The following is a 26,819-nucleotide window of genomic DNA, read 5'->3' as shown; positions in this document are numbered from 1 at the left end:
ATGTCGCCTAACAAACTTCAGTCGTTGAGGTGTTTTCTCACCGAACGATTAACAGCAGCTGCGGTGGAGATATTTGGAGAAGTCGAGAGTGTCGTCGAAGAATACAGAGAGGAGAACAAACGTCTGCAGCAGATGTTGAACAACGTACTGCGGCCGGATAGCAAGCTCCACATAGCAGGTTTGTAGAATTAGCTACTAACACGGCTAACGTTAGTGCTCATCATTGTTATAACCGCACCGCAACCCACACTATTAGGTTGTTATAATTGCACATGTACATTTATTTAGACTGAAAATCGTCAGCGAAGCCCCACTAGAATGTCTTGTAGCCCAGGGCCATAACCCTAACAGCACTAGGCACATCGTAACCGAATTGGCACAATCAACGGACACAACTGTAGTTCTCGGTGGATTCAATAGGATGCAAAATGGCAAATTGATTGAAAATTGTATTAACAGATTGCAGAATGGGTACAAATAGTACAGCTCAATAATAAATACACACAATTGTTAAGGGGATGCAGAAAATACTTTCGTCTTGTTTACATCAGGGTCCCCCATTTTTTATTCATCATAACATATATGACATACAGATAGACATAGATGTGTGGGCTATCGGCAGGCAACAAATAAACCTTCAATTCTATATATATATATTGTATTACAAAATATGCACACCCGAGCCACTAGTGGTCGCCAAAGTGCCGGTGGGCAAATCGTCCTAAACATGTGGGCCCTTGCAGGTTAAGAGGAATTCAGAGATGTTGTTTCTAAACATTTTATCCATGTTAGAAAATAGTTGCACTGTGTATAGTACTATGTAGTACACAATTGTGAAGTTAACCATTTTTGTCTTATGGATTTTTTGGGCGGGCCTGAAATCATGGCTAATTGACACTGGAGCCATGCTTAACATAACTCCTCCCCTAATACTATACATAGAGCACATGGTTCTCCCAGAGTTGATAGTAGCTCAAAGGTGTAGGATAGTAGGGCTGACTTCGATTTTTTTTTTGGAATTCGAATCTTCTAGGCCGAGATTCGATTTAATTCGAAGCTTCGAGATTCAAAAATATGTTGTGGGACTTGTACAGCACTTTGTTCAACTTTGTCAGTGCTGTAAAGTTTAAACCTTTTTAAATCTTAGACAAACAAAACACTTTGCTTTCATAAAATATTGTAAGCCGTCATTTGAGGCTTTATAAAAGCAGCACAATGAACACATCTGTCAGTGCCGAGTCCGACCTCATCTTAAATAACAAACAGCATTGCTTGTTGTAATTAACAAAGAGAGGCATCTCTTTTTTAATAATCAAATTTTATTTTCATATTCGAATCCCATGCCCATCGAACGAAGCTTCGAAGTATTTAAGACAGCCCTATAGGATAGCAAAGCTAATATGGATAATGTGTTTATTTGAGGTGTTTATTTGAAGTCAAGTTCAGTTGACTTCTGGCCTATGGTATTTTCTCCCTAACTCGTACATGCCAACTAGGCTGCAATATAACATTAATGTATTGGGACAAATGCATCCGCCAAAGAACGTCCAGCTAAACGGCTAGTTTTTGGCACTGACGGACTGTTATGAGAGGAATCTAAAGAGCCTCATCCATGATATCAGTCCACTTTTAACCCCAACCAGAAGTCTCTCTGTAATCCCAGCTAGGGGCACCACAGCTAATAATGTTAAAGGAAAGCACCAACATTATGGGAAATGTGCTTACTGTCGGACAGCTTTTCTACTGAATGCACAGAGAGGAAATTGGTATCTATCTTTTTGTCTGACTCTGGAGAAGACGGTAAGCACATTTCCCATAATGTTGGCGTGTTCCTTTAACATTACCTCCACTCTGTCTGGGATGGGAATTGATAAGATTATATCGATACGATTCCATTATCGATTCTGCTTATCGATACAATTCTTTCTCGATTCCCTTATCGATCCCTGCTGAATTTATAATTTAAATAAATTGGAAATGCAACAGAACTAAGCTGGTTAGAATAAAAACATGCAACTTGACATTTCTGATTGTCATTTATTGTTGAGCCCCCATGTCAGAAAAATACAAAAACTGTAAAAAATAAACTTAACTATAAAATAAAATAATGTATTTGAGATTCTCTTAAACTAATTTATTTATTTTTTATTTTTTTATTCTTAAACTAATTTAATCTATTGAATAACGACCTGTTGAATGCAACTACAGTTCAATATCTTAAACTAATTTAATCTATTGAACTGTAGTTAGTTGCATTCAACAGGTCGTTATTCCTCTGACTCCTCCGTCTCTGGTCTTTCAGAAGACCAGCGCGTGCACGCTCGCCCCCACCCTTTCTACCTGAGCTCAGTGTGTCTGTCTCTAGAGCTGCCGCGGTATTGATGTTTTCCTTACCGCACACACTTGCAAAATATTTCCTACCGCCGCGGTTATTACCGCACGCACACAAAAAAAAAAAAAAAGTTTGAATGCATTTTTTTTTAGTAGTAGTCTACTCTTTATAGCATATAGCCTGCCTCTAGTCTAAATGTCTATCTTTAGAGGATGACTTTGCAGCATGAATATTGTTTGGGATTCGGCAAGCACGCATTAGTTATTGAAAGTGAAACACGGATTCGAAGTTTCCCCTCAGGCTCTGGTCATGCGCAGTTCACTCGGTGTCGCGGGCAGGGGTGGTTACCCCTAACCCCCCCGACCCTTTCTTATTATTACTATAAAGTTACTACTTTATAATAAAGGCATTTGTTTTGTGGCACTAACATTATATAGTTATACGTTCAATAACATCAGCGTATTTACCGGACCATAGCAAGGCAAGCAATACTCTATTCATATCTCAGTTCCTTTCTTTGCTCAGAGCGTGCTGAGTTGTCCCATTCTGCGGTCTGTTAATAAAGTTTTCAATCAGACAAGTGTATAGAACGAAGGGCTTTTATTATAACATTCGTTGCAGACAGTAAAATCATTATGTCTCGTTTAGTACTCCTGAGGAGCGATGGTAGTCCACTCCGGCGGAGAGTTAAAGCTAACGTTATTAGCCGTGTTGTGATGAGCTGACATTCAGGAAGTAAAAACCTAATACGCGCTTGCCGATTGGTGGTAACACACTGCATGACGCTACAACGTGTGACGCGTCTCTCTTCTGACCAATCAGTGGTCTGCAATGTTTCACGTGACTTTTCTGGTACCCAATAGGGTCGCTTGGAACCTCGATAGAGGAGTAGGGTATATCTGCAGAGCCGCAAGCCCAACGAGAGGAGGGTAATTTATTATTATTATTATAAAAAACAGCAGTGACGCGGTATTCAGCCTACTCTGCGGTGGCCGTGATGTAACAGCGATACCGCGGTAATGCGGTAATCGCGGCAGCTCTATCTGTCTCTGTGTCTGATCTTGGTTAGCTAGCGTTAGCTCTGCGGCTAATGTTAGGTTATCCGGAATTAAATTAATGACTAGGTTGCAAAGCATTGAAGTCGTTTTCACTGCACATAGAAACAGTCAAACAGCGGGAGCATTTCGGGAGCATATGCGACCAAAGCCCAGGCAATTTTGAGCCCTTAACACTTTCAGTGCCCAGCAGGGGGCGCACATTTAGTGCTTGAATGCCCAACATCCACTTAAATGTTAGCATTAATATCGCCTAATCTATGTTTTAAATTATGGCTATGTGTCTAATCTTCCCGTTGCATTATCAATGACTCATTTCCAGTCAACATTGTCGAAGCGGATTGTTTTTTTATCGGTTCATTTCCGTTTTATAGCATTTTGAAAAGCCCTCGTTTTCACGAAGAAAAAAAAAGATTCCATGATAATCGCCCTGTACTGTAATATTCTAGAACGTTGTCATTTTTCGGCCTATTTATGAATCGTTTTCAAATAAACGCTAGATTATCGATAGTATATGTGTACGTGTGCACGCTGGTGCCGCGCGCTGAAAAAAAATCGATTCTCTCAGTTCCTGATCGCTCTTACAGTCAAACAGCCATATCACATTATAGGGGAAAAGCTTATATCTCCGTGAAAACGGGTCTGATTATCCTAAGACTGGTAAAATAGATTCCTTACCTGAGATCAGATGGTATCCAAATGGATTATTCCAATTCCTGATCGCCATTCCAAAAATCGATCCCATGCGTATACTGTAAAACACATATTACACGCTTACATGTAAAAAAAAAAAAAAAAAAAACGGTTACATGCGTGAAAAGTAAAATGTGGATTCCGGAGTTTTTTTTTCTCATCCATTTTCATCGAGTCCAATCCAAAATGGTGCATTACCATCTGGGAGACGATAGGGGGCGCTTTTTTCACATCTGAGCGACCTGGCGGGGCAGGATTACCAACGGTAGACTCGTTGATGAACTATGAATTCAGATCGCGAAAAAAAAAAAAAAAACGTTCTCGTGATGGGCATTTAACCCGCGGGCTGATAACCCGAGATATCTCGTGATGGGCATTCAAAGTGTTTGGAATCAAATAGTCTGCTCTATGGCTACATGCGTGGTGCTAACGTTATTGTTTTAAAATGCGCAACTGTCGGAAAAACATGGCAGCGATAAGAGGAATTGATAGTCACGGAGGCATGCGATTCCAGGAATCGGACAATTAGGAACCGGCTCCCAACGGGAACCGGTTTTCGATTCCCAACTCTCTCTCTGCACTCTTGAGAGCGAGAGAGACCGCCCGATGCTTTCTTCTTCTCTAAGACCCACGCAATGTGCTGCAACTATTTTGTTCATAGAGGAAGTCACTGGGGCAATCTAACCAGATAGTTCCAAGACATTGTGTCGGTCCGAGAGAAGACTTGTCGGAAATACAGTTGGACTGCAGTGTTCTGTTGTGGATGGTTAACTTTTGTTTGTATGTTGTGATGTGAACTAAAATGTTTTTGTTTCTGGATCCTGTTTGCTGCCGGTCTGAAGCTGCGCGGCGCACTCGGAACACGGCCAGAGCTTCCACCATGGGTCTCAGACTCAGTAAGTCAGCTAAATGTATCTATCATCTGCTTTTAACCTGTGTTGAAACCGGTGCGGCAAGTGTAAAAGGTGAAACGGGTATACATATACTATGGTAATAGCCATACTGACCAGTGGTTATTATTGAGAGCCTAGGTATGGGATATATACAGATATAATATATACAGGTATGTAAACAGTAATATACGGGGTAGACTATAGGATGAGGTAGGTAGTTATGATTACAGTGCAAGGCAGTAGAATAAATAGGCATAAATTGAGTAATCAACAGAGTTCAGACGGTATGGGCAACAGAGCCTAGAGTATAGGCTGTCAAAATTGGCCTAAAATTACATTTGACTATTCCTTCTATATTAATTTTTTTTTTAAAACCACATCGGTTCGGGCGGCTGGGTGGCGCAGCGGACTAAGCGCTCGTCACCAACGCGAGAGACACTGGTATCGAATCCGGCTGTCAGCGTTGCCTCCGGCTTGGCCGGCTGCCATACTGGCTCAATTGGCAGAGTCAGCGGGAGGGAAGCCGGTGGGGTCGTATTCTGGTCGTTGTAAACAGCGACTTCTACAGGTCGGTCTGGGCGCCTGCACAGTGAGGGAGGGAGATGGTGAGGGTAGTGTGACACGTTACTCCTCGCCAAATGAGAGTCCGTGCTGGCAGGTGAAAAGATGCTGCTGGCTGTCTCCTATGTCTCGGAGGAAGCATCTGATGGACTTCAGGGCTCCCTAGACCGACCAGTGGGGGGCACATGCGAGCAACGACCAGGAAGGGGAGGGGGGAATTGGCATAACGACAAAAATTGGGATGGGAGAAAAACAGGAGGAGAAAAAGTGGATAAAAAAAAAACACATCAGTTCACATGTATTGGAGGGGACATGCGATGGGCTTCTATCCTCCCTACAACCGGCCAGTGGGGGGCACATGCGAGCAATGTTCAAGACGGGGGAGGGGAGAATTGGCATGGCTAAATTGGGATGGGAGAAAAAATGGCGAAAAAGTGGATACAAAAATATATATATATATATATATTTAATTTTAAACAACTTTATTCTTAGGGCGGCTGGGTGGCGCAGCAGAGATTGCGCTCGTCACCAATTCAAGAGACTCCGGTCTCGAATCCCGGTGTCAGCATTGCCTCCGGCTTGGGCCAGTCGTCATATGTTAAGAGCTACAGGCAGTCTCTATCTATCTCAATCAACTACTCGAGATAGAAGCCTGTGGCCGCTCGATATCCCCCAGCGAGGTGCTAAACTCGCCAAGTTCTCGAGTCAATTACTATTTATGTCAAGATTACTTCAAGTCACTGGTCTAGTTATATCCAGTTGATATGAAATGTAAGCATGAAGAGTTAATCTCTTCTTGTTTGTAATAAACCGAATGTATGTCTAGGAGAACCATTATCGCCTGTAATAAAAATAATATTATTATCATCATCATCATTATCATCATTTTACGAAAGGGCTTGTAATACTGCTCATTTGAAAGCTTGGTTGTATTACTACTCTTTTAATAAGTATTACCACTGTTAATAATGTAACATTATCGTACTAACACGTAATCATTGTTTGCACGCCCCAGTACCTCCTGTCAATCCATCAGATCTGTCGATCCATGGTACCGGTCCTCAAGTCCTGCAGTGACTCGAACACCGATTTCCCACAAAACTTGACAGAGTCCGTCGGACACAGAGATACCGGAATCCGCAAACAACAAACATTGCCATGTATAGTATTTATACAGTACATAGCATATATATATATAATATATATATTTTAGCTGAAAAGCATTAACCAGTCAATTGATTCAATCTGTAATAGTCACCTTCCATAGGAAATCAGGGCGGCGTCCGGCGTCGTGGCACATTGCTGGCAGAAATCAGTCCAAGGATTCAATGGATAATTAGAAAAAAGTAATCTTTATTTCAATGAAGTTACAAAAAAGGACTGTATTGGATATATCCATTACAGTTTAAAAGATTATATAATACAAAACATCTCATCTCTAAGATCGCCAAGGCCTAACACGGCTTGTGCCTGCCAAAGCAAATCCTGCATCTTGTCTTCTAAAGTAACAAATGGAAAAATCCGAACATCTAAAAAATCTGTCTCATAGCAAAAAACTCCCTTTGTCATTTTGAGCAAAAGAGCAAATGAGCTAAAAAACAAAGCTTTGTCCGGGGGACTCTACTTTGAAAAATAGACCGATTCCGTTCCTTACGGTATCGGCCGCTAGAAGAAAGTGTCTGCAAGCAAAATCTGAAATTCTGAGCTCTCGAAGTTGGAGCAGTCATTTTTATATCATATCAGGACCGCTTTGCCATTGGTCCAAAAACAGTGATGTCACAGCTATGTCATTCCACTAGCCAATCAACGTATAACACACATAGTAAGGATGGACTCCTCCCCTTCTAGTCGTTACATCTACTGGAGAAGTAACAGATTACGTTGTGTTGGAAAATCCCTATCTGTTACTAGCAGGCTACCAGAGGCCCCAAGGTCGTCTCACATTCTTAAGGGGCCAAGCAGTATGGAAGCAATTGCCCTGTGTTGCATTGTTACGACCCCTGTGAGTCTAAGGGTAAAGGGCTGTAACATAACAGTTGGTTGACAGAAAAGATGGACCACGTTTGTAAACAACAATGATATTTATTGAAAGATGCAAAGGAAGCACATGTAGCTCAGGGGTGAGCCCAGGCCAAAACAACAAACAAACACCACTATACTCCAAATAAACACAATCTAATCTATGGTAAAAGAGATTACATTACCTAAACTACTCTTACCTAACCAAAACAGGAGAAAACAATGTCCAAAGGAAATGGCAGCTCACCCCATCTGTGCTTCCTGAGAAAGAGAGAAAAACACATTAATTATACAGAAACAAAAGCAGAATATATACAAAGACAAACTATGGCTGACAATGCTCTCTCTGTGGCCATACACACACAAGGAAATTACTACTAAGCACCAAAGGCAATAAACGAAATGCAATACTGTCAAAGTTACAGGTTTACCAAAAACACAACATGCCTAGCCTCATGCCAGAGAGAGAGAGAGACTGAAGTGAGAAGCCATGTTTTAACAGGTGTGGGGTGATCCATGATTGGGTGGTGTGGATTGAGTGTTGGAGTCTGAAGCCATCCACCAATCGGTGCTGTATTGCAATAATGGAAGGATTGGCCTGGCAGGGACCAATGGTAAAGGGAACAATGGCTGGAGGGAGGGAACAAAATGGAGAACACACACATGGAGACACACACTGGGGAATATATACATTGGGATGTAACATGCATGAATAGCAATTGCCCTTCTTGCATGAATAGTCTAACACGCCTATATATACAACTCAACACTCATATACAATAACACTGATTGATCACACATCATATATGTATTTTGTAGTTTAAAGTATAATATGTATGTATATTTTTGTATTATAATGTATAAAGGGTTAACTTTTGTAGGCAGAGATTCACTCCTCTGCTCACATCCCAGCCTGTGTGTGGGTCACTCCCTTTTTTTTGCACATTCCAGAGAAATGGACAGAGAAATGGACTCTGTGCAGCCCCATGCATTATCAAAAGGTTTCTGTTTCCCGTCTGACTGCATATTCCATTAACTGTAGTGTAGTTTTATAAGTGTATAAAGAATATACAGGTCATATACATAGCTCCAATCATATATAATAAACATAAGAACATTATACAAAGTGTCACTCGTTGACTTGTGGCACTTAACATGTGTTTACACATAACGTGTTTCTTCTCAACTCCTTTCTGACTGGGCATTACCAGCCCAGGCCTAGATACTTGTGCAAAGCGTATATTCATATATATACATATACACATATATATATATATATGAATACATATCACATCTAGACACATACAGTAACATATGCCTAGATTTAAAACAGATATATACCATAAACATATGCTTAAACCTTTTACATCCCACAATTGACAGAGAGAACAGGATGTCACAATCAACCAGTGTCACTAGTTGGCTGTGACACTTCACACCCCCTCTGTCATTCTGTTCTGTCATTCTCCACTGTCTTAATAGCGTCTGTACTGGGGGACGAGATGGCGATTGCGGGGTCACGTGGCTGTGACTCTCCACACCCCCTCTGCCATCTTGGTACCTCGGTACCCTGGTAGCCGGCGGGAAGACTTGCATCTGTTATTCCCTGGCTGGACAGCTCGATGGGATAGGGGCCACGTCGTTGCTTGGTGTCCGGCGGGAAGACTTGCATCTGTTGTTCCCGGCCGATGCACCCAGGTTGTTGTCGTCTTGTGGTCATCTTGGTCATCTTGGTCATCTGGTCATCTTGGGGTCACCCCCTCTGACCTCTTGGATCTCTCCCATAGTTTGAGGTAGGTTGAATTGTCACTTCTCGGGCGACCCCACGGGTCCCCGAGAATTGTAGCAGCAGTCCTCTATTGAAGTGTGGTTGGCCTGGTCGTGTGACCCTGTCCGTAGGCCTCGCAGGACATCACAGATACAGTCCACAGAGGACTCATTTCTTTTCTCTCTTTCAGGTCCATTCAGGGCTCTCGTCGCCCTGTAACCTGGGTCCAGGCCGATGTCTCTCTGTCTCCATGTCACAGGATATGCGGGCCTGCTTGGCCTGCTTAGCTCTCTTGTTCGGTCTAGGAGGTCCAGGAGGTCTAGGAGGTCTAGGTCTAGTTCGGTCTAGGAGGTTCGTCCCTTGGGTACCGAACTCTCTCCCTAGATCTTGATCTAGATGAGGACCTTGAGGATGCTCTGGAGCTTGACCTCTCCCGGTCTTCCTCCATTTCTGAGTTCTGATCTGGGTCAGTATATTCCTTTTTGCCATTTGCTGCGTCGTCCACTGACTCTGGGGGACAGCCCCCCCGTCTAAGAATGCTCCTGGCCCGAGATAGGGCAAGTTCTGATCCTTCCGGTCCGAACTGTACTGTCGGTCTCCTTGGTGTATCCTAAGGAGGGAGGTCGGTTCATTCCAGGATCGCAACATATTCATTTTTATCCTCTGATCTTTTATAGAGCGTACAGCTCTCTGTCACCCCGTTCGTATTGGGCTGGTAGGGTACAGAGTATTGGGCCATTACACCCGCTTCCTCCAGTAGTTTCAGTCCTGCTTTCAGATACTGCTATTCGTCCCGATGGCACTGGTTCAGGTTTTGTCCCCCTTACCATCGCACATTGTTCACAGGCTTTTCGGACTGTTGTTTCCATCCATTTCCTTCTTGCACAGGGGGTCAACCCTGTGTTGTGCTTGTCTCGGTCCAGACTGGGTAGTTGGTGACTGTTATGTCTGGTGTTAGCTCTGGCTAGTTAGCCTGCTGTAGACTCAGGCTATGTAGACTCAGCTCCTGCTGATAACACCAGCCTGTATGATTACGCTGGTTCCACTTCCGTCACAGTAGCAGGACTTATTCTGACTTTAAGTAAACATTTAGGTTACTTCTAGTTCAGGTGACCTGTTACCTGAACATTACGTTACCCTTTAGTCGTGAGTAAACGCTACTTTAATCACAAAAATAGAGCTTTCTATTGAAGTGTGATATTCTCGAGTAGAGCTTTCTACTCAAGTATGACTTTAAGCCTTTTATCGTAGGTTTCTAGTCGCGTGTAGAGCTTTCTACTTAATTGTGAGAGACTGATCCGTCTCATAGGGTAGAGCTTTCTACTAGAGTTTTGACTTTAGGTATAACACTGCGTTACCGTTCAGTCGTGCGTAAACGTTTACTTTAATCACAAAAATAGAGCTTTCTACTGAAGTGTGATATTCCCGAGTAGAGCTTTCTACTCGAGTATGACTTTAAGCCTTTTATCGTAGGTTTCTAGTCGCGTGTAGAGCTTTCTACTGTAGAGCTTTCTACTTTCTACTTCATTATGTTACTTCAGAGGCACCTGACAGCAGTCATTTCAGTTCATATTTTTTCGGCTGTTAACACCTATTCAAATAGTATAAAGCCCAACTCTCTGATGTTCTAAGCCCCAGAACCTCCGATCCGTTTCGACAGACCTATAAACCAGTGACTTGGCCGCCCAAGCACCACAGCGTCCTGTATGCTGAAGCTTCCAAGTCCCCACAAATCTGATAGGCCCGTCGGATATAGAGACCCTGATGCTCGCTCTGTCCCCCCGCATCAAGGTGCTAAGCTTGATGAGAGTTTGCAGAGTCTCAATTTTTATCCATAGGCGCTGGTGAGTGTACATCTCATGCAGCTGATATGGTTGGTACGGGTGCTAACCTACCAGATGGTTGCTGTCAGGAAATCTCCTTTGCATGAAATAGATTACAAATTTACTTTACTTTACTCTGATTTAGAGAAAGGACAGACATCTTTACATAGTATACTTAAAATATATACAAAATGAATGTAGTATTCTATGTCATGTTTCTTCCTAAATGATAATAACACTATATATTATTCCTTTCGACAGATGAGCTGAATGTCAAGCGCAGTGTGCACTTGCTTGAGTGTCATGTGTCAGGGCCCCAGAAGGTAAGGATACTATTGATTCTCCTTCCGGGCTTTGGATTCCTCCCTTTTCGCCCTCATCTCTGCTTGCTGCTCTGGGGTTAGTTTCTCCCCCATGTTTTCCCCTGGATCTTGACCAGGGGTTCTTATTTCTCTTTCCATCATTTGGGCCTTTGAAGCCCCTTCGGGGAGCTAGCGTCTCCTTGTGCTAGCTTCTCTTGAGCTATTACTCAGGATGTTGAGTAATCAGAACTGTGTTCAGTTTCAGAGGTACTTAGCTCCCCATCATGTTCAGGCTCAGACTTAGTTTCACCTGGGGGAGTCCTCTGTGGCCTCGGGTTCTGATCCCCGATCTGAATGTCGCCATCCTCCTCCTCTGGGCCAAAGAGAATGGGATCATTCCGCTTCGATTCCAGCTCGTCCCAGGTAGTGTGACGAAGTGTTTTTGAGCAAGACACATAACCCCTGACTGCTCCCGTTAAGCAGGTTGGCACTTTGCATGGCTGCCTCCACCGTCTGTGTTTCTTAAGCCCTTGCTTTCTCTGGAAGCTCATGTAACACTGGTCACAGTAGTAAGGTTTCTCTCCTGTGTGTATCATGTAGTGTTGTTTAAGGTTAGTCTTCGTCTTGAAGCTCTTGTTACACTGGTCACAGCAGTAAGGTTTCTCTTCTGTGTGTACCCTGTGGTGATTTTTAAGTCCTATCTTACTCTTGAAGCTCTTCCCACACTGGCCACAGCAGTAAGGTTTCTCTTCTGTGTGTACTATGTGGTGACTTTTAAGCTCTGTTTTCGTCTTGACGCTCTTCCCACACTGGTCGCAGCAGTAAGGTTTCTCTCCTGTGTGTATCATGTGGTGTATTTTAAGATCTGACTTTGTCTTGAAGCTCTTCCCACACTGGTCACAGTAGTAAGGTTTCTTTCCTGTTCCAGGTTTAGGGAGTTCTTTGGGTGTGAATCCCCCCATTTCGTGTCCAGAGGGAACTCTCAATGAGGGCGGAGCCCTCTTATCCATATACATGGAAGTGGGAGCAGGCATTGCTCGGCCAACTCCTGGGTCCTGACCTTGTTCCTGTGTCATCCCCTCCTGGGTGTGTCTCGCACAGGTGGAGTAGAGCTCATGGCGTTCAGGGTTAGTGAAACCCCCTGAGCCTTCTTTCTCCGGGCTTGGAGACCGAGTATCTGGTGTTTCCTCGTATATCCTCCCTGGTCCTGACAGGGGCCACGTAATTTGGGCCCTCTGTTCTGAGCGACTCACTTCCCGTGGTGTTCCCGAGGGACCAGACCATGTCTGGTTTCTGTATGCCCACTTGTTCATGACCTGTGTGAGGTCTCCAACCATAGTGGGCTCGATTTCCTCGAACAGGCTTCCCCAGCCATTACGGTAGTGTAGTGGCCATGCTTCCATTTGAGCTCTGCACACTGTGTTTGCTTGGTATTTATCCGGGACTAGCAAGACCACTGCCATTGATGCAGCTGGTATTTCTTGGTAGGCTTCCAAAAGGCACCATATGCTCGTGTTTGCATCATAGTGCCAAATCCCTATTCCAAACAAGGTCATGACTAGGCTTGTTATGCCTACGCCCTGGGCTTGTCTGAAGATGTTCCTGTAATATGCCAGGAGTACTCGGGTTTGGCTTTCAATGTCTGTTCCTGGCAGCACATCCTGCATGGCAATTGTCAGTATCCCCGCGTAACCCTTATGTTTAAGTAGGTAGGGGACTCCTACCAGCACCGTGCCGTCCTTAAGGAGGTTATGAGGTTGTCCGGCCACTTCTCTTGCACACCAGTCGGCGTAGCCAGGTCCTGCCATATCCTGTATGGTTTTTGCCATTCCTCCTCCATTACGTAGGCCTCGGTGGGCCGGGTTAACCACAAACGTGTGCTTCCCTTTTGGTACAAAATGTTGTAACCATATGGAACAGACCCATAGGTGCTGTATATGCTTCGGGTTTCCCGGTTGAGTTCTTGGTTTAATAGCACAAGAGATTTCATTTAATCTTGGCATGCCAGGTGGCATGGTCTGCTCCCCTTGCGGGGAGTTTGGTGTAGGGATTTGGGGGAGTGGGTTCCACTGTCCCTGAAGTCCCAGGCTGTCGGGCCAGTATGCGGGGGCCGTGGCTGCCGTGGCCTTCTGTGTTCCAATTTCTGCCTGTTGTACAGCCGGTAGCTCTGGGTATTGTGATTTGCTTGGTTCTGTGAATTCCCCTCTTTCCGCAAGCGTCTCAGGGGACTCTGGGTGTGTTCCCCGTTCTCTTGGGTAGTCTAACCCCCTGCTGGGTGTAGAAACTCCCAATCCATCATCCGAGGGTAATTCCTCGTCCTCGGTGATGTGGGAATGATTGTGAGACATCCTGTTCACTTCCATTAGCTCTTGGCTAGTTAGCCATCAATTAGCTCCTGGCTTTGTTCGCCTGTGGTGAGCTAGTTAGCTCTGGCTTGTTAGCCGATGGTGAGCTAGTTAGCTCTCGTCTGGCTAGGGCCAGCTCCTTTCCAGTTAGCTCTGGCTTGTTAGCCGATGGTGAGCTAGTTAGCTCTCGTCTGGCTAGGGCCAGCTCATTTCCAGTTAGCTCTGGCTTGTTAGCCGATGGTGAGCTAGTTAGCTCTCGTCTGGCTAGGGCCAGCTCATTTCCAGTTAGCTCTGGCTTGTTAGCCGATGGTGAGCTAGTTAGTTCTCGTCTGGCTAGGGCCAGCTCATTTCCAGTTAGCTCTGGCTTGTTAGCCGATGGTGAGCTAGTTAGCTCTCGTCTGGCTAGGGCCAGCTCATTTCCAGTTAGCTCTGGCTTGTTAGTCGATGGTGAGCTAGTTAGCTCTCGTCTGGCTAGGGCCAGCTCATTTCCAGTTAGCTCTGGCTTGTTAGCCGATGGTGAGCTAGTTAGCTCTCGTCTGGCTAGGGCCAGCTCATTTCCAGTTAGCTCTGGCTTGTTAGCCGATGGTGAGCTAGTTAGCTCTCGTCTGGCTAGGGCCAGCTCATTAGCTTGTGGCTAGTTAGCCTGCATTCCAAGTGGGCTCCGTTTTGGTCGCCTCATGTAGCCTCGGGCTAGGTAGCCATCCAGTTAGCATTCAGTTCGCTTGTGGCTAGTTAGCCTGCATTCCAGTGGGCTAGGGCTATGTAGCCTCCTGTAGCCTCGGGCTAGGTAGCCATCCAGTTAGCAATGGTAGCAATGGCTAGGTAGCCTCCAGTTAGCACCAGCTTATTAGCCGGCGCTGCCAGCCTGTATGGCTGCGCTGATGTCTCTCTAAACTGCCAGACATTTTAGAGAGAGGGTTTTCTTTACTTTCTTTTTCTTTAATCCAATTTTGCGGCCTCAACCGCTCCACCAGCAATGCCCCCACTATGCAGATGCCTTTAATTTGCCACTGCTTTTCACTGAGGGCCATACAGATCAATATCCTTTGTCTGGTGTATTCTAAAGCTCGGTTCTCCGTTTTTCAATATTTCTATTTTATTTAATTTTGGCTGTTATCTTACAGATCTCAGCCCTAAGCCAGGGACGCCATGTTAAGAGCTACAGGCAGTCTCTATCTATCTCAATCAACTACTCGAGATAGAAGCCTGTGGCCGCTCGATATCCCCCAGCGAGGTGCTAAACTCGCCAAGTTCTCGAGTCAATTACTATTTCTGTCAAGATTACTTCAAGTCACTGGTCTAGTTATATCCAGTTGATATGAAATGTAAGCATGAAGAGTTGTTAATCTCTTGTTTGTAATAAACCGAATGTATGTCTAGGAGAACCATTATCGCCTGTAATAAAAATAATATTATTATTATAATCATCATCATTATCATCATTTTACGAAAGGGCTTGTAATACTGCTCATTTGAAAGCTTGGTTGTATTACTACTCTTTTAATAAGTATTACCATTGTTAATAATGTAACATTAGCGTACTAACACGTAATCATTGTTTGCACGCCCCAGTACCTCCTGTCAATCCGTCAGATCCGTCGATCCATGGTACCGGTCCTCAAGTCCTGCAGTGACTCGAACACCGATTTCCCACAAAACTTGACAGAGTCCGTCGGACACAGAGATACCGGAATCCGCAAACAACAAACATTGCCATGTATAGTATTTATACAGTACATAGCATATATATAATATATATCTTTTAGCTGAAAAGCATTAACCAGTCAATTGATTCAATCTGTAATAGTCACCTTCCATAGGAAATCAGGGCGGCGGCCGGCGTCATGGCACATTGCTGGCAGAAATCAGTCCAAGGATTCAATGGATAATTAGAAAAAAGTAGGGCTGTCAGTTTATCGCGTTAATTAGATTAATTAATTACACAGCAAATTATCGCGTTATGAAAATTAACTCAAAATTAATTACAAAAAAAAAGATTTTTTTTTTCTTTTTTTTTTTTAATAATTTTTTTTTATCTCATTCATTCCATAAGAACGTAGAATACACATTACAGACTTTTTTTATATGGTCCATTTGCATGTTCTTGGTATCTGATTCTAGAGACATCTATGGATCTCAGGGAATGTATTCCCAGTGTCCGAAATACTGTGTCTGTTACTAGGCTTGAGTAAATTGTAATGAACCAAATGAGAATATCAATAATTTTTTTTTTTATCTTTGACTGTGAATAACACTATGCTCAAATTGACCAGACCTGAAAAATCTAAGCAAATTAATAGATGGAAGATGATTAAACAGAAGGTTTTGTAGATACAGTACTGAATTCTGCCATCCGGACACATGCAATTTGAAATATGATTATAGAATATAGAATATCAGGCATAAAATGGTTATGCGATTAAAATGCGATTAATTAGATTAATTAATTACAAATCCTGTAATTAATTAGATAAATTTTTTTAATCGCCTGACGGCACTAGAAAAAAGTTATCTTTATTTCAATGAAGTTACAAAAAAGGACTGTATTGGATATATCCATTACAGTTTAAAAGATTATATAATACAAAACATCTCATCTCTAAGATCGCCAAGGCCTAACACGGCTTGTGCCTGCCAAAGCAAAATCCTGCATCTTGTCTTCTAAAGTAACAAATGGAAAAATCCGAACATCTGAAAAATCTGTCTTATAGCAAAAAACTCCCTTTGTCATTTTGAGCAAAAGAGCAAATGAGCTAAAAAACAAAGCTTTGTCTGGGGGACTCTACTTTGAAAAATAGACCGATTCCGTTCCTTACGGTATCGGCCGCTAGAAGAAAGTGTCTGCAAGCAAAATCTGAAATTCTGAGCTCTCGAAGTTGGAGCAGTCATTTTTATATCATATCAGGACCTCTTTGCCATTGGTCCAAAAACAGTGATGTCACAGCTATGTCATTCCACTAGCCAATCAACGTATAACACACATAGTAAGGATGGACTCCTCCCCTTCTAGTCGTTACATCTACTGGAGAAGTAACAGATTACCTTGTGTTGGAAAATCCCTATCTGTTACTAGCAGGCTACCAGAGGCCCCAAGGTCGTCTCACATTCTTAAGGGGCCAAGCAGTATGGAAGCAATTGCCCTGTGTTGCATGAATAGCAATTGCCCTTCTTGCATGAATAGTCTAACACGCCTATATATACAACTCAACACTCGTATACAATAACACTGATTGATCACACATCATATATGTATTTTGTAGTTTAAAGTATAATATGTATGTATATTTTTGTATTATAATGTATAAAGGGTTAACTTTTGTAGGCAGAGATTCACTCCTCTGCTCACATCCCAGCCTGTGTGTGGGTCACTCCCTTTTTTTTGCACATTCCAGAGAAATGGACAGAGAAATGGACTCTGTGCAGCCCCATGCATTATCAAAAGGTTTCTGTTTCCCGTCTGACTGCATATTCCATTAACTGTAGTGTAGTTTTATAAGTGTATAAAGAATATACAGGTCATATACATAGCTCCAATCATATATAATAAACATAAGAACATTATACAAAGTGTCACTCGTTGACTTGTGGCACTTAACATGTGTTTACACTAGTGCTGTCAAACGATTAAAATATTTAACTCGATTAATCGCATGATTGTCCATAGTTAACTCGCGATTAATCGCAAATTAATCGCATTTTTATTTTTTAATTTTTTTTTTACCTTAAAGGATAACTCCACTATTTTGGGAAATTAGCTTATTTAACATCTTCCCTGGAGTTAGACAAGAAGATGCATACCTTTTTTGTCTCTGTGCGTGCATTTTAGCTTTGGGAATAGATGCTCCGTTAGCATAGCTTAGCTTCATCACTGGAAGTGGGGGAGGACAGTAGCCTTACAGTGCCTTACAGTGTATTGCAAGGTCTGACATTGACCAAACTTGATATGCATGACCTTAATGGGCTCTAGGTCAACTCCTGAAAAGGGGGTCAATGTCAGACTTTGCAATCAAAAGTTAGGGGGCTAATAACCCTTGCCATAATTTCAGTGCACCCCTAACTTTTGATTGCAAGGTCTGACATTGACCCCCTTTTCAGGAGTTGACCTAGAGCCCACCAAGGTCATGCATATCAAGTTTGGTCAATGTCAGACCTTGCAATACACTGTAAGGCACTGTAAGGCTACTGTCCTCCCCCACTTCCAGTGATGAAGCTAAGCTATGCTAACGGAGCATCTATTCCCAAAGCTAAAATGCACGCACAGAGACAAAAAAGGTATGCATCTTCTTGTCTAACTCCAGGGAAGATGTTAAATAAGCTAATTTCCCAAAATAGTGGAGTTATCCTTTAAACAGATCTTTTTCAAGTTCCAAGTTTTAATACTCTTATCAACATGCGAGTCAACAAATGCTTGCTTTATGCAGCCATTTAACACAAAAGGATGACCCTCATGCATTGCAAATTTGCATCAAATTCAAAACAGAGTGATGCACAAAATAACTTAAAAGAAAATAATAATTTAAAACAATGAATAAAGTGTGCATGAAATAATAGGGGAAAGAAAACGTTACATTCACACACACAAGGGCTGATTAATCACACACCCCCCTCTCTCCCTCACACACACACTCTCCCAGCTCTCTTTCTCTTTTGCCCCTTCCTCATCTCTCTCACCCCCCTCTCTCTCTATATCACACACACACACACACACACACACACACACACACACACACACACACACACACACACACACACACACACACACACTTCAGAAACAAACATAGTATCAATGAGAGCATCAATAATACACCTGAGTGAAGTCTAGTAAAAAAAAAAGAAATTTAGTTAATCTTGAGTTAAAAGAATTTGTGGCATTAATAGAATCGGGAGTTAACGCGATATTAACGCGATATATTTGACAGCCTTAGTTTACACATAACGTGTTTCTTCTCAACTCCTTTCTGACTGGGCATTACCAGCCCAGGCCTAGATACTTGTGCAAAGCGTATATTCATATATATACATATACACATATATATATGAATACATATCACATCTAGACACATACAGTAACATATGCCTAGATTTAAAACATATATACCATAAACATATGCTTAAACTTTTTACATCCCACAATTGACAGAGAGAACAGGATGTCACAATCAACCAGTGTCACTAGTTGGCTGTGACACTTCACAATTCAATTCACAATTCAATTGGCAGAGGTAGCGGGTGGAAGTCGATGGGTGGGGATTGGACGTTGTGGACAGCGACTGCTACAGGTCGGTTGGGGGACGCCTGCACAGCAGAGACAGGAAGTAGCGGGGCTAGTGTGAGCCTCCCATGCGTTACACCTCGCCACTGAGAGTCCGCGCTGTCTGGTTAAAAGATGCGACAGGCTGCCTCCTCGTCTACCGGAGGGGACACGTGATGCAAGGCTTCTATCCTCCCTACGACCGACCAGTGGGAGGCATAGTCGAGCAACGTTCAAGACAGGGGAGGGGAGAATTGGAAATACGAAATTGGGATGGGAGAAAAATAAGGAGAAAAAGTGGATAAAAAAAATATATATATACTTTATTCTTTTGTTGCGGCCCGGTGCCAAATGATCCACGGCCAGGTACCGGTCCGCAACCCGATGGTTGGGGACCTCTGCTATAGAGCATTCTCTCTATACTCTATATATATGCTATGCACAAGCTTACAGACTTGCAGAGATTGTCTTGACTTGGAGATTGTTATTCTATGCGCCAGCCAGCTTTTAGAGAAATACACTTTCAATTGTGACGGAGAAGATCATCTCCCGATTCAGATACAATTGAACACAAACTGTTCCAAAGATATTAATGTTTCTCAGCATATTTTTACACCGCCAACAAAGTACTAGGCCTGTTGTCTCGGAATGGATTTTGGTGCGTCTCCCTCTTTCTGAGACAGAAAGTACTTAGGCAGTAGCCACTCCTCTCAGACGCAACTGTAGTTTTTTTCACACAGCGAGGAAAATAATACCGTCTAACAATAGTTAACACATTGGCACTCAAAATTGCCAATATCTCGATTTCAACCTATTTCTGAATTGTGCAACATTTTGTGGTTTTCTGAGGAATCGTGAGCTCCTTAACAAGATGGCCTAGACTGTGCCGGGTCACATATCGATTTGATTTTAAATTAAATAAAATGTCTGCATCATGGTTTTCACTCCCATCCACTCCCGTTGATTTTGTTGTCATAGTTCCCACTCCCGTCTGCTCCCCTTTACTCCCGGTCCTGCCCAATCACATGATTAAAAGTTAAATTGACTCCCATCCTGTGCTAATGTACGTTCCTGCTACTAACTTCTAATCACTTCCCTCTTCACTGTGATTCATTCTGTTGTAGTTTAGTCATGCCAGTCTTTTTTATTTTTTTATTGTGGATCCCCATTAATCTACACACCAAAGTGAGACTACTCTTCCTGGTGACTTGTCTCCCAGTTGAAAAGTGACTCTCAAATCAAGATTGCCACTACAATTTTGAAAGATAAACTGGCCATGAGAACCAGAACTAGACAATTATGAGCAGCCTGACCATTTTATGTAGAAATGTTGGAGGGTTTGGTTGAATTTGCTTTGCTGTTTCTTTAAAACATTAAATACACAAAATGAAAAGGTCACTAAAAAATAATAATCACTGCGGGCATGACCACCCACATTTCACTGTATGCCTTGTATGTCGTGACAAATAAAACTCTTGACTTGACTTGAATATAATTTATATAGGGAGTAGTGGTATTAATGCTTAGATTAAATTAAAACATTTAAATTTCTGCTGGACTTTAAATAATCTGTTTGAATACATTTTTGCTCCACTCTCTAGACTCCCTCCCTCCGCAGCTCCTTGTGTGTGAAGAGGAGGTCCACCCTGAGCAGCAGGAGAGGAGCCCCATTCTCCTCCAAGGTCTGGAGGAAGCTGATATTGTAAGGTTGACATCTACTCCTGTCCATGTGAAGAGTGAACATGATGAAGAGTCCTCGTGGTTTAACCAAACCCAGACTGATGACAACAGAGAGGCAGAGCCTCTAGCCAGCACCTCAACTGAAGAGATTAAAACAGAACCTGATGGAGAGGTCTGTGGAGTATCACAACCAGCCAGTAATGTTGGTTATTTAGAACCAACTAGAGATGTCCAGCTCCTCTCTTCAGGCTGTTCTGGAACTGAGACTGATGACATGGAGGATGATTGGAAACCTCAGTCAGGTTTAAAGAAACTGATATCAAAAAAGACACAGAAAAGACAAAGTGATCATGAACTCAAATCATCTGGTCACACCCCAGCAAAGAAAATTCGCAAAACAACCAGTGCTATCTGGGAGCACTTTACAATCAGCACAACTGATACAACTAACGTCATTTGCAAATTGTGCATGGCCACATTAAGCAGAGGCAGGGATGTGAAACACCTAACAACATCTGTAATGCACAACCATATGCATTTCAAACATCCCGTTATGACCATGCCTGTCCATGTTCCCCCAGCATGGGCTAATACACAGCCACAACCAGCCTCCTCTTTGTCGCCAATAATGGCTGTGTTCAATTCAAAAACACTTTACCCAGACAACCGCCTGACTGCCGAGCAAATTACACAAACTGTGGATGAAAGGATTTGCCGGGACCTCTTGCCAGCTGGTGATTTAGAACCAACTATAGATGTCCAGCTCCTCTCTTCACACTGTTATGGAACTGAGACTTTAAATAGAGCTATGGAATCGTCGCATGAACTCAAATCATCCGGTCACACCCCAGCAAGAAAAAGTCGCAGAACAACCAGTGCCATTTGGGAACACTTTACAATCAGCACAACTGATACAACTAACGTCATCTGCAAATTGTGCACGGCCACAATAAGCAGAGGCAGGGATGTGAAACACCTATCAACACGACCTTTGCACAACCATGTTCTTTACAAACATCCCCTTGTTCTTGCTAATACACAGCGTCTACCAGCCTCCTCTTTGTCACCAATAATATCTACGTTCAATCCAAAAACACTGTACCCAGACAACCAGCCAACTGTCAAGCAAATTACAGAAAATGTGGGTGAAAGTTACTTGTCATGACCTCTTACCCTTCTCAACTAACCGATCCCTACCCTACTCAATTGACCTTAGCTTGACCACAATTGCTAACACTACGTCATAGGGACGTTGATGACAGACCATGTTTGCTATCCACAATAACATTCTGTGAGACTGTCTAATGTCTAACGTGGTATCCTTCACCTGCTATTGTTACCACAGGGTTAGCATGCTGGTCCCGGCTAGCAAACGGTACATGGAACTATCACTGCTATCTAGTGCTAACGCTACATGACACAGCTGCGGACTAGCAAGGGGTAGTGGTAAAGTAAGTAGTAGAAAGTTGTTCAATAGCATTATGAGTTTAACGCTACTGTTAGCTTTAGCTGAGCATTGGTTTTAGCTAGGGCTAGGTTAACCTAAGTAGCTAACTAATGCTAATATGTTTGTTGGCAGCATGTACTGGATCAATCTTCCACATAAATCCAATGCTGACATTTGAGCAAATTTGTTTTTGGTTTCAGGGAAAGGATGAAAATGGCACCCTCTCCCTCACTTTTGCATGTTTCCACTGTCCAGGTACATCTTTTAAGCATCCTCCACTGCAGATAATCCCAAGTAGGCTACTTTTCATAGAAAATGAAATGGCTTTGCATTCCGAGCTTGTCAAAATGTGACCAAATCAAATGGCACGCAGGACAAGCTAAAAGGTGTTAGTGTTGCAAGGTAGACGGTGCTTGGGATCAGTCAATTGTGGAAAACACGGGTTACAGGGTGCCCTCGCACTTTCCTTTCTCATGTACATTTGTGCCAAGCAAATATGGCTTGGCAAGATTTCCTGAAATAAGTGAAAAAGATCTAGGGTTCCCCTGATTTTAACAAATAAATACCACTTACAGCACCTTTTAAAGCAAAGGTGAAGAAATTCCTGTTAGAATAGAATCTGTATTGTCATTGTTACAACAAAATTTAGTTTGGAGCATCACCACTGGCATACAAACATAAAATATGTGCAAAATAATAATAATGTCAATAATAATATAGTATCAATGTCCCAATGTCCTCAATAATAATAATATACCATGAATGTCCCAAGTGCAATAGTGCTAGTGCAAATAAATAAATATTACAGTGACAGTCCAGTTGAGTTAATGGATGGAGGGGGGGGGGTTTGACTTGCAATACCAGACCCTGGCCAAGCAGATTTTCCACTAATGTCTACATATCACTCGCAGGGCAGTGGGTAGGACATGTGATCAATGTGGATCACACTGCAGTGAATAGACTAGATTAGATCCAGAACCTCATTGCAGTATGGTAAAATTAGGTCCGTTTTCTGTGCAGTCTTTTGTAACAGACGATGCCCTGGGGGAACATGGACAGGCATGTTCATAACGGGATGTTTGAAATGCATATGGTGTAGGCCATGGCTGATGGTGGCTTTGTGCACATCAGGTGCATGGCTCACATGGTAGTTCCAAATGCTCTGAAACGGGTGTTGGCCCAAAGTCCCTAGGCATTACCCACCTGGCCTAGTTTAAATCTTACCCATCAGACAGGAGTCTGTATGTGTCCCTCTGTGGCTCCAGATCAGCCCCAGTAAAACAAGGTGTCCCTCAGGGTTCAGTTCTTGGTCCATTTCTTTTCACCTCCTCCCCCTTAGTCAGATCATCAGGAAACATGGTCTCGATTATCCCTCCTACGCCGATGACACCCAGCTATATCTCCATACTGTGATGGCCCCACTCTGCCTCTAGGGAGCATGGTAGAGTGGGTGGCTCGTCAGTCCAATTGACTCACCTGGTCATTGAGAGCTGCCTGTATAAATATGTCCCTACCTTCTCGCTCTGCTTCTCAATCTCCTCTGAACAGGTTATCTACCACCCATTGAATTATAATTGTCTTACTTACACCACATCACGTTTCACTCATCAACACACTGCATTCATCACTGATTCTTATACATACATATTCATTGTTTATGTAAATTAATGTTATATAGGTTTAAATAAATTATATTGTTAAATTGCTTTCACGTGTGGACTCCCTATTTGTCACAATTGACCAGTTTGTGACAATACCAAACCATCTTGCCTCCTTGACCTCCCTCATCACCTACCTCCATGAAATTAAGGATTGGATGACCAACTAAACCGCAATAATACTAAACTCATGGTTGTGGCACCCAAGTCTACCCTTCGTAAAGCCAGTAACCAAGTCCATAATCTGCGGGTCTTGCTTGTTTGTTTTTTAAATCCCGTATTAAATCAGTTACTATGTGCCTTTTTTCCAGCCCAAAAACATCCGCCCCTCACTCTCCGACACCTCAGTTGAAACTCTTATTCATGCCTTTGTCACCTCACGCCTGGACTACTGCAACAGAGTTCTGCACAGTGTTCCTGCCAAGGCCCTTTCCAAACTCCCAATATGTACAGAACTCTGCTGATAGGATTCTCACCCACGCCAAACCCTGGCAGCACGCCAAACCCTGGCAGCACATCACCCCCACCCTGCAGCAACTTCACTTGTGTTTTTGGTTTTATGCATCATGTAGTTATTGTCCAACTAATGTCAAGGGCCATTTACCCAAATACAAAAGACAATGTTGTTTTAATTAAGTTTCAAATGAATGGCAGTGTTTGGCTACATGCACTATATAGGCAGAGTTTAAAAGATAACTTTTTTGTGTGTGTGTGTTCATTCTTGTCTTGATATGCGTTCATATAACAGACTGTTGTTCAGTATGTTTTTCCATTGTAGATATTTGGTAGCTTTTTGTGGCGATTCATAAATGTCTCCACTCCAGTGTATCTGAAAATGTAGCCTCAACACCTTGTAGATGTTCAAAAGAAACTCACATCTGATGAAAAGGACATGCTAACCTATGGGGCTACATTGTTGACTTTTAAAGCTGCTTCATTGCACTATAGTGGCTGTTTTTATGGAGGTAGTACTAGTAACATTAAAGGGCATCATTATAGGTCAAAGGTGGACCTTAAACTAACCATAACCTTAACTTTTCATCTTAACGTTAAAACGAACCATCATAGTATTGCTGTGTTTGTAATATCAGGGTGGGTGGTTTGGTCTTCGCCCGCCACCACCAGCCTTAAGTTCAACTCCTGGTTGTGCTGTTTTGCGCCCTAACCCTAACTTTAGCGATACAACATGTAAATATATTACGTATGGCTATAACATAACGTGCATTATGTACCTTTTTTTTCTTTGGTCAATTAGTACTTTATTTACGTTTTCTGATGAGACCGTGTTGATGCCACTTTGTCTCCATGGCGATAGTGGCATGGTTGTATAACCACAAATTCACTCCCAAATACTGACGCTATGGTGGCAATGTAGCAGTCGCTCCTGCATTGGAGACCTCACGCCCCACTCTAACCTAACACCTAAAATTCCTGTGTGGAAAATAATTAACGCTGTGGTGGATACAAGTTAAAACTGATGACTAGGTATCTACTATTACTAGTTGTTTCATTGTTAGCCTGTTGAATTGTTGAGTCCAGATGAGACTTTCTGAACAGTGACTCCATTTCAGAGGGTACCAGTGTCAGAAACTGGTATATTGTCCTTAAAAACTAATTGGAAATGAATGAATGAAATGTATTCATATTTTGATAGGCATATAGTGGTATGCTAGTATTATTGTGGTGCCAGGTTGATACCAGATGTAAAAGGGAATGTCAGCCATTTGAGAGAATTCTCATATTATTTGATACTATTTTATTAACATTGACAAATAAATATTCTGTGACTGTGGGCCCATAAAAAGTGATTTATTGCATTCAAATTAGGTTAATTCTGGTTCAGATTTAGGAATACAAAAAATATAGTATATAATTACACGTAATAATAACGAACTATTTAACTATTCTTACTGAAGACTTTCTTTCCCTGAGATCCACTGGTGTCTCCCCACTGGAACCCACTGGTTCTCTCCCCACCGTATGTATATATTCTCTCCCACCCACCCCCTCCTAATGTAGAGTCGATCTCCTCCCCATCATATGTATATACTCTCGGTCAGGATCTATCGGTAACAGTACTGTATATTTGCATATCATATATGTCACAAATGTAACAGTATACCTGTATGGCATGTATGTCCCTATGCCATAAATCTCATGATGTCATGTGTATGTCATAAATGTCACTATGAATTGAAAATGGGGGACCCTGATGTAAACAAAACAAAAGTCTTTCTCTGGTCTGCATCCCCTTAACAATTGTGTGTATTGAGCCGTACTGTAGTGTATTGTACCCATTCTGCTAATCTGTTAAATAAAGTTTTCATTCATTCAATACTTTAGGGGGCGCTGTCATATTTTCTTGCTGTCTTTGAGAAGCACGGATAACCCGGAACTTAAGTTCTTTGTTTACTAGCCCCTTTCACAGTCACGAAATGGGCTATTTGTTTACCTACTCTATACAATTCAAATGTTTTTCGCTATAATACCAAGGAAAATGTCTGACATAACGCTACAGTCTCTCAGGTCGTTGGTGAACGAGCGACTAGCTGCGGCTGCAGAAGACATTTTGGGGGTGTTTGGAAGAACTGTAGCAAATTACGAAGAGGAGGTTTTCCATTGTAAGAAAGAAATCAACCGACAACAGAAGTTGCTGTATACCCTTCTGCTACCAGAAACCAGTCTGCAAAGATTAGGTTAGTAAACTAAACAATTATCTTAATTACCTCGTCAATAAATACATTTACGGGGGCCAGTTTCGAATTGCAGCCTCCGGTAGGTGCTCGTTGTAATTGAGAGCGGTTCTTTGACAGACCTATTTGCATTTCAAAAGTACAACCCCAGTCTGTTGTCATACGTAGAGCCACTTTCCATTGGGTTTAGAAACGTTGGAATAGTGAATCTCACGCATTACTTGGGATAATAATAATAATCAGAATATACCAGGGCCTCTAGGTGGCAGTATGCGAACTGTCAATTTACACTGTACGTT

At 42.6% G+C, this 26,819-nt stretch overlaps 1 protein-coding gene across 1 annotated transcript; it reads left to right on the top strand.

Moving 5' to 3' along the window:
* On the top strand, nucleotides 1-24,490 carry LOC311226545 (uncharacterized protein; the record flags this gene model as incomplete). The annotated part of the gene is made up of 3 exons (XM_084311965.1): nucleotides 1-178; nucleotides 4,923-4,976; nucleotides 20,644-24,490. The coding sequence occupies 3 exons, from the start codon at nucleotides 1-3 to the stop codon at nucleotides 21,885-21,887; spliced, it is 1,476 nt and encodes a 491-aa protein (XP_084168091.1). The 3' UTR covers nucleotides 21,888-24,490.
* Nucleotides 24,491-26,819: the final 2,329 nt, after the last annotated feature.

The sequence above is a fragment of the Notolepis coatsorum genome (genome assembly GCF_963971535.1).
Source record: "Notolepis coatsorum genome assembly, chromosome: 4".
NCBI classification, from domain to species: Eukaryota; Metazoa; Chordata; class Actinopteri; order Aulopiformes; family Paralepididae; genus Notolepis; species Notolepis coatsorum.
The sequence above is the reverse complement of the archived record's forward strand: the minus strand, read 5'-3'. Positions and strand labels throughout refer to the sequence as shown.